We start from the raw sequence: 12,103 nt of genomic DNA, 5'->3' as shown, positions 1-12,103 counted from the left end.
GTGACCCGCCGTGAAACCTTCCCCACGCAGCCTGGCCTCTGAAAGCGCCGCTCCAAACACCCAGCATCCGCGGCCCTGGCGCTTCTGGTGCGGCGCGTGATTCAGGTTTGCTCCGAGGCTACAGCTATGAACGTGTAACCATAACAACTGTGTTCCGATTGGCTGTGCCGGGACGGGAATTAACAGGGGCGTCATCCAATGTGAGCGCAGGACGCGCGTCGCGCTGGCCAAACCTCGTGATAACCCAGGCACAGTGATGCTGAAAGTGGCGACGTGAGGCGAGCCCGAAGGAAATGACTGGACCCAAAACAAAGCGCGAGCCAGGGATGAGATACCAGAAATAAACGCGTTGAATAATCATGTTTTAGCTGTGCGTTTGACAGAAAACATGTCCGGTTTGGCCATTACGCAGTCCACCAGCTGGCGCGGCTGAAATCTCTCGTCCTTTCCTCTGGATTGTGGATTGTGACAAGTGCCGGGAGAGCAACCACACAGGACCAGGACTACAACAGTTCGAGAGGATTGTCACTCCGCTGCCTTTGAACGGGAGGTTCCTCCAGTTTTCGCCTGACAGCACACCTCCCGGAGCCAAGACGTTGTTCCGCGTAGACCCGGGTTGCCCCAGTCCGAGCAGCGCAGTCCGTGCGGGAAGGTCGGCACTCGGCGTCCTGCAGGCCGGAGACATGATGGTCCACTGTGCCGGGTGCGAACGGCCCATCCTGGACCGGTTCCTCCTCAACGTACTGGACCGAGCCTGGCACGCCAAGTGCGTCCAGTGCTGCGAGTGCAACTGCAACCTCACCGAGAAGTGCTTCTCCAGGGACGGAAAGCTCTACTGCAAAATAGACTTTTTCAGGTAACACAGAGTCTGAGTTCCTTAAAACTCTGCTCAGCAAAACGCGGTTTTAGCTCGATGTTTCTATGGGTGCAATAATTATTAAAATATAAGAATAAATAAAAGAAAAAAATGGCAGCAATAATAATTAGCCTAAAAATTCTGCGAGGTTCAAAACATCAAGACATGGGTTAAAATAATTTATTGACGCGCACGAGGATAAAATAAAACAAATGTCCCTTTAGAATAAATGTCAAAATATAACTGCTTTATTTTAAAATGTGAGATTTTACTTTTTTCAGGTCTCTGATATTAAATATTGGTCACATAATGCAGCGCGTGGCCTTTCAACGGGGCCTCTTAATAAAAAAAGAGAGGACATCTCCAAATTTAATTTCATTGTGTGGCCACGTGCTTCCCGTGCGTTGCGTTTTTATCTATTTTGCACATCCAGACAACACTTTCCCAAACAGCCATTAGGCCATTAACCGCCTCACAATTCCTAAAAAGTGTTTCAGGTAATTGAGTGATAAGTGAAGCCCTTGTTTGTCCCGGCGCGCTCTCTAAGCATCATTTTCATTTGTACGTGTCAGTTATTTTCTCCCAAATTGTCTAATGACATGTAAGACACATTAGGCTTTTGTCGGGACGGGCTATTATTGGCATCGGGCGGCCTTGGCCATCATATTATCACAGGTCCCATCAAGCGGTGGATTTAAATGGGCAGCCATTAGCCAGGCGAAACAGTAATCACCCTAATATGTCCATTTGTTGTGTAAGTAGAGTTGTGCCCTTTCGCTGGGGGAGGCTTGGCCGCGCATGTGAAAGAGGGACAGTGGAGCGATACCATTGCAAATGGAGAGACAAGGTTACATTAGTGTTAAAACAATGGCGCACAAAAGGAGCGCTTGCTTTCACCCAGAGGCTTATGCGCCCCCCGACAGGCCGGCTGCGGGGCCAGGTAGCAGCAGCAGGCCCGGTGTGAGCCCCCAACATCTGCTGGATATTAATAAAAGCACGAGCGCAGGTGAAAAACACCCCAAATATCAACCAGCCGTGTTTTCCCTCACCTCCTCTCACGAGGACGTTTCCTCGCGCAGGAGGAGGAATCCTGCTGAATTTATTTTGGGGGCTATTTGTGTATCAAATTGATGAGTCTTGCCACCATTTAAGCGGGTGAATATGGATTAAGAGAAGATTTCCACGCTAAGATGCTCCTACTCTGCTTAATCCCATAATATATCCCACGCTACAATGTGTTGATTGTCACTAATGCGTTTTGCGTGGGGTTATTGTCGGAGCACCTCCATCAAAATAATGAGCGCGCGGCTTTTTAAGAAGCAAAGTGTGAGGTTTTTTTTTCCTTTTCGTTTCACTGCAGTCACATGAACACAGGAAGTTTAGCTTACTGTGAATACCTGCTGACACATTACTCAATACTTCAGCGATAGATAATAAATAGGAATATCTATATATGATTATGCAGTTTTTATTCGAATGATGAGAAATCTATTATTATTATTATTATTATTATTATTATTATTATTGTTATTATTATTATTATTATTATTATTATTATTATTATTATTATTAATAATAATAATAATAATAATAATAATAATAATATTATAGGTATTATTGAATGTTGGTATTTTTAAAGATTTTTATAATTTGACTTCTGTCAATTTTAGCTTAATTTTTAGTTCTATACCTGCCAAAATATTATGATATTGATAATGTATTGTATTGTGATGCGCGCATGTATAGGCAGAAAAGGCCATTTAATTTCATTTTTTTGGATTGAAATAATTCTATCATGTTTTGTTGTCCAAACAAAGGCTCCAGTCTTTCCTAACAGGGCATCTGTGCGCTGCTTGTGTCGCTTTTGTTTTTTAAATAAATATAAAATTCACATTTGGCCTCTTTTGGGGTTTTCTTTCCAGGCGGTTTGGCACAAAGTGCGCGGGCTGTCTGCAGGGCATCTCGCCGAACGACCTGGTCCGCAAAGCCCGCAGCAAGGTGTTCCACCTGAACTGCTTCACGTGCATGGTGTGTAACAAGCAGCTGTCCACGGGAGAGGAGCTCTACGTCATAGACGAAAACAAGTTTGTGTGCAAAGAAGATTATTTGAGCTCCGGGGCCATTAAGGAAGTCAACTTGAACTCAGGTAATCAATAATCAGCCGTGATGTGTGTGTGTGTGTGTGTGTGTGTGTGTGTGTGTGTGTGTGTGTTTGTCTCCTGCTCCCAAAGCAAACACCTCTGTGCTTGTATATTTAATATGGAAAATGTGAGCATGAACGTTACCCAGACACACGTGTGGTCATTAAAACGGGACAAAGACGAGCTTTGAATCCACTGTGAGGTCCAGCTTTTGTTGAACCTGGAGAGCGTTTCACAGCAGCCCTGTCAGGTGAATGGCTTCAATATTTACCTCTGCAGGACAATGGCTTCCTGTTATTGCACGAGCCGCTGGGGATGAGTGCGTTAGCGTGGCCGCGTGAGCTGCTCCTCTTCCCCTGCGCGAACCCTCTCCGCGCCGCGCGCACCGCCTCCTGCGCCGGGCTGCACCCGCACCGTGCTCTCACGTCTGCACCAGTGTCCCCATTCACATGTCAGATTTGTGTTTCTGCCTTCAGTGAGAGATTTTCTGCAAATCTGCTAATAAATTAATTGTAAGACGGAAAAAATATTTAAAGAAAAAACGCGCAAAAATCTCATCCGAGGTTTGTTTCGTTTGGTTTTTTTCTAATCTGATATTATGGAGGCATGTTTTCCAGTGCAGTGTGTGTGTGTGTGTGTGTGTGTGTGTGTGTGTGTGTGTGTGTGTGTGTGTGTGTGTGTATGCATCTCAAGGCCTAATTAAAGCAGCCCCCCGCCCCCGTTTCAGATCGTGACCTTCCTCTTGTTTGTCGTCCCCAGTGTCGTCGTGTACGGATAGGAGTTTATCGCCGGATCTGCAGGACCCGATACAGGACGACATAAAGGAGACGGACAATTCAACGTCCTCAGATAAGGAAACGAACAATATTGAGAATGAGGAGCAGAACTCGGGGACGAAGAGGCGGGGGCCCCGGACCACCATCAAGGCCAAGCAGCTGGAAACGTTAAAGGCCGCGTTTGTCGCCACGCCGAAACCCACCCGGCACATCCGAGAACAGCTGGCCCAGGAAACGGGACTAAACATGCGGGTCATCCAGGTGAGGCGAGCCGCGTGCTGCGGGGAGGAGGTGTGACAGACAAAGACGAGTTAGAGAGGATTATAAATCTGTGAGATTACTTGTTAATTTCGCTCCGATGCGGAGAGATTTAATGAAGGCCAAACATGATGTTCAGCACGCGAGCGGCTTTTTGTTCTGCTTCGTGGAATTTTCATAATGACAGAAAAATGAAATGAGAACAACACGTGACCCAGAAAGGCCACTTTAAATCTGCGTTTTATCTTATTTGTATTAAAAAACAAAAAACAACAGCTCTTTAATAGGAAAGCACGCGCGTGTGGAAGCAGTTTAAGCAGCAGAATCTCACATTATTTAATTTAATTTATTTTATTTTATTTAAAATAAGATGACTTCTAACTGCATTTTATTTCCCTTTTTGCTTGAATTTATTAAATTCTTCCACTTTTATTTATTTAAAGTTTGCTGATGTGACGCTGCTGAACTCCTCTGTTTTTTGTTTTTTATAGAATAATCGCGTTCATATTTGTCTCCACTTTGCTGCATTCATATCTGCAGGCGTTCATTTATTCTCTGAAATTAAGATTAAGATTATTTGTCCAATTTACTGATGGATAAATATAACCCCCCCCCCCCCCCTTTTTTTTAAGAATATTATTTGTTTTGTGCAGACAGTTTATTTCAGTCATTCGCGCGCCGCCGTGAAATTCGCGAAAGGTTAGTTTTGTGTTTCAACACACACACAAACACACACACACTTGTTTTGCAGTATAACACAAGTGAGCACTGTTTTGGACCTCTGTCTGCCTCGAACACACACACACACACACACACACACACACACACACACACACACACACACACACACACACACACACACACACACACACACTCGGTGTCTGGGTGCAGGCTGTGTCAGGATGATTAGCACCATCTCTGCCAACTGTGATGTGGCTTTTTGTGCACTCGCTGTAATTATCGCTGATTTCACAGATTTCCATACCGCCCCCCCCGCCCCCCCCTCCCACCTCTCTGCTCTTACTCACTTACAGCCTGTTCCCACTGCTTATTAGAGCAGACCGGGGCCCCTCCGCCGCTTCATCTATATCATGCACCGCAGGTGTGTGTGCTGCATCAACAGAGCTCAAACAAACAGTCGATAAATCAATCAATCAATCGGGCGGTCCGGCCCCGCGTGCGTGATCCCCAGCCCCGCGTGCTGCTCGGAGCCAAAATGGAGGCTCCGTTTCGTCATCTTCCTCCTCGCTCGCTGTGTGTTAAATACCACTGCTCTCAGCACGGGGAGCCCTGTGAGCCACGCTGCTTCTCCAGCGCGCGCGTGTAATCCCTAAGCAACGCTCTCTCGAGGGGAGCGAGAGCATTTCCATAAAAATGTACCCTACAGTTAGACGATTGTTCTCAATAAGCAGGTGTCGCCTTTGCTGCTGGAGCACATAGAACAGAGCCTAAGTGGTTTTAGGTGTGTGTGTGTGTGTGTGTGTGTGTGTGTGTGTGTGTGTGTGTGTGTGTGTGTGTGTGTGTGTGTGTGTGTGTGTTTTTGTTAATCTGCAGCACAGTGGGATTCTGCCTCTGGTGCAGCCTGGCTGGAGCGAACATACATCATTATGCAGCAGCAATGCAAAGGCGAAACAAGATGTGTTATGTGCTTAAAATGCAGACATTCTTCCATATGGTGTGCAGCTCTCCAGCGCTCCAACCCTCCTTTGTTCCTCTTCAAAGACGCTTTATTTAACGTCAGTGATAAGCCTTTTAAGACTCTGATTTATGGCTTTGACTGTTTATTTTAACTTGCGCTGAGGTGCTTTCACTTGTGCATTGGCGTTCATTTGTATTACTTTGCTAATTTCACAAGAAGAAAATGTCAAGAAGCAAGAAGCAAAAGTGCATATTTTTCTAGTTGTGGTTTATGAGTGTCTTATTATATCCTATATTCTATGATGGATAAGACACTTTACTCCAAACAGAGCTTCTTTACGCTTTGAGACACTGAAGTCTAACAGCATTTTTAATGGTTTAACACTATAGTTGAACTTAATTGATTTTAAGCCATTTTGATGCTCAGATCCAAGAATTTCAAGCTCAATTAAATGAAAAGAAGCCAGAGCTAATTGTTCTGCAGTTAATGCAGTTCAGCTCTGTGACCGAGGTGTCAGACGAGCACATATCTTTTGTCATTGTGAAGAATAGTTTGTAGTTTTTGAGTAAAAGCTCTCTAAAGGCTTGAATCTGTCAAAAAAGAAAAGAAAAACTTTTGCACTTCACGTTTCGTTTGAATTATTTTTCCAAAGCAGGCTCTGTAACAGCGAGCATGAAATGGAAGAGATCAGTGAAATTACCTACAATGATCAGGACTCATATTAATCAATGTACTTTCATTTCGATTCTCTCAGTTGTGCTTTGCGCGTTTTCCTGTGTGAGAAGCAACAGACTGAGTCTTGTACTGATTGTGATCAGAGTCTGAATCTCGCAGCGGCGTGACGTAGCAGAAAACAGTGATGGAGGAACGGCGGCGGGAACGGTGACGTGCGATCTGCGGGAAAAGGCCGCAGTTCGAGCTAAAAGCCCTTTAAGGTGATGAGCGTGACCCCCGTCTCTCTGGTCCGATGCAGGTTTGGTTCCAGAACAGAAGATCCAAAGAGCGGCGAATGAAGCAGCTGAGTGCTCTGGGGGCCCGGCGGCACGCCTTCTTCAGGGGCCCCAGGAGGATGAGGCCTCTGGGAGGCAGGCTGGAGGATCCAGACATTTTAGGACCTGGTGCCTACGGCTACTACGGAGGTAAGAAATCAACACATGACAACACATGCAGGGCAAACTACTACACATTCAGTGCTTTAAATATACTCTGTCAGCAGCTCTTTTTGTTCTGCAAATCCAGCAAAGAATAATCTGTCTCCTGGTTTCACCCTCACTTCAAAAACATGATTTTGTGTGATATAATTGCAACCTTCAGCAGCAGCGACCAGGCTGGTAGTTACAGATGATCGCATAAAGCTGGCTCTGCACATGGACTGTAGTTTGCTTAGACACTGAAGGTCACATGAGTTTCTTTGATCCACTCATCTTTTGCTCAAAGATACAACAGGATCTCCCACCACGGGAGCTCTTAAGCTACTGTGTGATCCCTCAATGGTTTCACTTCTAGCTGGAAAATAAAAGAAAGCTCTGTGAACCGATCGAAACACAGAAGTCTCGTTTGGTGCATCTCAGCGTTCACAGAGGAACAAAAGTTAAGATCCAGTAGGCTCAAAACAAGCACGAGACCTGCTTAACTGTCCACCCGTGTCCTGCAGCTGCAGGATCGGTGATGGAGGGGAACATGTTCTCCAATCAGGCTCTCTGTAAACAAAGCTAGCAGTGACGGTGCTGCAGCGCGGGTGGCAGCCATACTTCAGTCATGCATTTAAGCTCAAAAGGCGCAATTCATATTGATTTATCTGCACTCTCTCTGAATGGAGAACTTCACAAATAGCAGGTGTAAACTCTGTGAAAATGAAGTACAAGCAGCATTTCTGAGATTCGATTCTGAGCAACAGAAAGGCATCACCCTCCTCACGTCTCTGAGTTTTAATCAAGACGAAGCCGTGCCTCGTAACCCTTCACAGGTGACGGCGTTTGATAAAAACTCTGCTCACTTCTTCAGCGGCGCTCTCTTTCAAAGAAGTTGCTAATTTACTCCTCGGAAATAAAGCTGCAGTGTCTTCGCCAAATCACGAAGGTAAAAAAGAGGATTTTTTTTTCAAGGAAAGCAGCACATTTGAGCAAATGCGACAAAAGCCAAAGAAAAACGGCTTTGAAATGATGAACCGCAAACATCTTAAGTTTGAAATAAAGTATTCTGGAGAAGACATTAACTCCTGACGTGCAGCTTCAAATTAAAACGTATGAAGCACAGCCTGTACTGCTGGACAATGCATGAACCATAAATAGCCTCTTTAGCAGTGAAGCTATCGATGGCTGACATGGGCTGAGGACATGCTGAGGTCTATGTGGTGATGCATTCACTGACCAGGACATTGCAAATTAAGAAAGAATTTCCAGCACTGACCCTAAACGTAGCAAGGAAACATTAATTTCACATAAAATTTCTCAGATTTTTGCAAATATGTGCAGCCGTCAGAGTGTGAAGGGCTCCTCCTCACTGCTGCACATAAAGCCCACTTGGTTTGTTGTTTTCCACGCGTGAAAATGAATAGCTGATAAAATGCTAAGTTATATTCTTTACACAGTAGTTTTCTTTTCTAATCACGGGTGCTAGAATACAGTTTGATCTCCAGTTGGTGTAGACACCTTCAAATCAATATTCTTTTGTCTGAGAGACGTGGTTTCTATACAGCTCCTGCACATCTACCTGAAGGGCCCGGGCACTGAGGATACAATAAGCCGGAGCCGTCAAGGCTGCAACACAGGGAGTGGGAGGGGAAAACAGAGGACAAAACCATCATCCCTTGCTCTCATCTCTCCTGCTTTCTTCGCACGCTGCTTTTCACACCCTTTTGTGCTGCAGCAGCACAGTCTGGCCTGCTCGCCTTTATCTGAGCTCGCTGCTTCCTTATGTTCCTCTGCTGCTGCTGCTGCTTGGAGGGAGGAATGCCTGTGTGCTGTGTGCTGCGTCTGCATGTGTGAGTGTAATTATAGTTTGCAGAGCCAACGCCCCCAATCTCACGCACACACACACACACACACACGCAGGCCACAACGCGAGCTTGTTGCTTATTCTCAAGGTTAGCCAAACCAGCCTGTTTGTGAGATCTAATAACAAGCTTGTTTGTGGAAGCCACGTCAGCTCGTATTCTTCCTCCTGATCATTTCCAAAAGCGGCGCGCAGCAGCAGATGAATGCAGCTGCTGTAATTAGGCAAACCTGTTGGTTTCAGATTGTGCCTGTTTACACTGAAACAGGAGTGACATCAGCATCTGGCGCGAGCGCAGACATGCTAGTGCAGCATCTGGGGCACCAGAATAAAGTCCACCGTCGATCTCAGCTCGAGGTGGGGCGGAAACAGGATGGATTTAATGTAACTGAGGAGCTTTGGAGCAGAGGGGGATGCAAATTCAGAAGGTGAATATGGACGAGGTGAGAAGCGGAGGGTCCTAATCGTTAATGGGTGCAAACGGTGCGTGAAGTAATGGGCTGCATTTGGACTGGCTGACGCCTGTGCAAACTGTTTTTTTGCTGATAGACAGCAAATATAGTTCAGCACTACATCGAGTCTGATCCCCGTCCGAGTCGCTGGCTCCTGCTGTGCTGAAAGGATGATTGTGAGGTCCGACTGAACGTGAGAAATCAGCCCCCGCCTCAGGATTAAAGAGGAACACTTTGACTTTTTTACTGCATGATGATTCGCTTTAGGTGAGGAGATTGAAACCACTTTCACGTGTGTCCACTGAATGTGAAGCTACAGCCTGGTTAGCCTAGCTTAGCATAGAGACTGCAAACAGGGGGAAACAGCTAGCCCAGCAAAAGTCACAGTCCAGTTTTGGCTTTGCTGTGAGGTTGTTTTGGTGTTCACACTGTTGGAAATTGAAAATAATTTCACTGTTTATTTTGAATCCACAGATTTGATCTCTTAATTATTCAGAGATTTTTTTGTTTGTGGAAATCTTTAATGCCGCGAGCACCAGTTTCATTTGCCTCCAGTGTGTTAAGATGGAGGCAGAAATTAAACACCAGCGTATCTGCACAGCAGAGGTGACACAATCAGTTTAATAATTTGGGTGAACCAACATTTAAACAGTTTGTCATGAATGCTAATGAACAGCATTCAAGAAACACTTTGAGGCTCGTAAATAACAAGTGAAAATGATGACACATGTTCGGTGTGTAAATGTGAAAACACCTGGAGACAACAGGCGCTGGCTGGCGGCCCGTCGGAGGCATGAACATGTCAGTCAGTATTAGAGGTTAGGACGGGAATATTTGTAAATGCCAGTGTGTGTGCTGCAGATCTCCTGTGAAAGCAACGACTTTGGGTGGTGTTCTGTCATTAAAATGCCAGTTTTTGCTGGAGCACGTCGACGCGAACGGCAGGAGAAAGCTGCACATTTTTAGACAAGACAGACGTCAGGCATGATTCAAGCTCGGCTCAGATATTCCCGTTTAAACCTGCTTCAGCAGATATGTTTTAGATAACAGAATCTGTCCCCGTCGAGCTGCTGATGATCCAACGCTGGAACCTCGAGCTGCAACCATGAGCTGACGTTAGTCACGTGATGCTGGAAGCAGGTTGACTGAGGAGCAAATGATTTGAGATGGACAGTTCAGAAGAGCAGCAGTGCTGGATTTAGAGCACTTCATTGATTGGTTGATATTTTGTTGCTTGATTTATCTTTTTTTCAAGCAAAACTACCATTGGCTGTCTGGTTGCAGCTTGTCAGATATGAGGATTTGTTGCTTTTCTCTGGTTTAAATCACCGTGAGCTGAACATCTTTTGGACTGTTGGTTAAAAGAAACAAGCAGCATAAAGGCGTCACCTCAAACAAGTAATCGTCACATCTAAACGACGCCCGCCTGTAGCTGCCAGCAGGTCCTGATGGGACGCTGAGTGGTCCAAACGTTGTGGTTCAGCCACAGGCTCTTAGCTTGAAGCCCAACAAGATGGATTCTTGGCTCGCACAATCTCGTGCATCCAGCTGCCTCCCAAGGTACGCAGCCCTAACTGGACTGCATGCTGGGAATAATGGAGCGTGGTCTGTGCAGCTCAGGAAAGGCCAGCGAGGTAGAGGAGAGGGATTTTGCTGGAGGCTACATCAGACGTGACGGAGCGATGGAGCCGACAGGAGCTGGCAGGGCTGCAGGGAGGCTGGAATCTCATTTTGGAGTTCCTCATCCAAACCCAGAAGTTTGAGCAGGGGAATCCATCGAGGTGCACGCATGGCTGCGAGCTGAATGAGTGAGAGAGATGGATGCAGTGTGTAAAAGGCGAGAGAAGTGAGGTGGAGAGGTGTGGAGTTGTTTATACACTCAAATGAGGCTGTTGGAGACCGCTTGGTTGGAAATTGGACATGATCAATTTCACCACTTAGGTGGAGGTGTGTGTAAAATCTCTGGCTTCCTGTGAGGGACTGTGGAAGTTTCCATGCATATTCAGAAAGTCTAACCTCATGTGTTCTCCTGTGCCTCCACAGAATACCAAGGTGACTACTATGGACCAGGAAGCAACTACGACTTCTTCCCCCACGGCCCTCCGTCCTCGCAGGCTCAGTCCCCGGCCGAGTCGCCCTACATCCTGGGCTCCGGACCTGGAGCCATGGAGGGGTCGGGCCACCACCCTTCAGACGACCAAAGGTTCACGGACATGATCTCCCACGCAGAAACCCCCAGTCCAGAGCCGGGCTTACCGAGCTCCATGCAGCCCGTCCCGGGGGAGGCTTACGGGGGCGGACCCAGTCCTCCGTTCTCCTTAGCTAGTAACTCCAGCTACAGCGCTCCCATGTCCCACCAAGGCCAGGAGATGGGAGAAACCACAGCCTGGTAAAGGACGAACCACAGGGACCTTTCCTGGGCTGAATGTCAGCCCCGATAATTCAGGAGATGAATCGAAAAAAAAACCCACATGGTGGAGCGAAAAGAAGAAATTTCTATGGAGGACTTTTTAAAACCGCGGACTGATTTTCACACCTGACGAAACGATGGACTCAAGAACGGGACAGCTAGCTGGAAAGAGTCATATTTGCTGCCCAGTAGACACTCCAAAGCATATCCCTTCCTGGATTACTGGACTTGAATTATTTTAAAAGAAATGTTCGACCCAGCAAAAACGCTTCTCGCCTTCCCCTTGATGTTAACGAAGGTATCTTCTAATGCTCCAGGAACACATTGGAGGGAAATGCCAAAGGGGACATCTTCACCTCTCTTAATTTCTCACCACATTTTTATTTTTTCCTAAGCAATATTCCTTTCTTCATGCTGTCACACATTCTGCCCTCAGTATTAGAAAGACAAAGGACCAGGTCGTCACACATACCTTAATGTTCACATACAAACACGTATGTGGCAATCAAGACGAGACACGCTGCTCTGAACATCTCTTTAAGACAATATGTCAAATCCAAGGCTGCTCTTTGGTAGA

At 46.3% G+C, this 12,103-nt stretch overlaps 1 protein-coding gene across 1 annotated transcript; it reads left to right on the top strand.

Annotated features, from left to right (window-relative positions):
• Window positions 1-250: 250 nt before the first annotated feature.
• Window positions 251-11,636, top strand: lhx5 (LIM homeobox 5). The gene is made up of 5 exons (XM_070989125.1): window positions 251-856; window positions 2,779-3,002; window positions 3,757-4,034; window positions 6,644-6,809; window positions 11,160-11,636. Exons 1-5 carry the CDS (start codon window positions 684-686, stop codon window positions 11,507-11,509), a joined length of 1,191 nt encoding a protein of 396 aa, XP_070845226.1. The 5' UTR covers window positions 251-683; the 3' UTR covers window positions 11,510-11,636.
• The last annotated feature ends 467 nt before the right edge of the window (window positions 11,637-12,103 follow it).

The sequence above is a fragment of the Chaetodon trifascialis genome, chromosome 20, assembly GCF_039877785.1.
Source record: "Chaetodon trifascialis isolate fChaTrf1 chromosome 20, fChaTrf1.hap1, whole genome shotgun sequence".
Taxonomy (NCBI): Eukaryota; Metazoa; Chordata; class Actinopteri; order Chaetodontiformes; family Chaetodontidae; genus Chaetodon; species Chaetodon trifascialis.
This window is presented reverse-complemented; position numbering and strand designations above follow the sequence as displayed.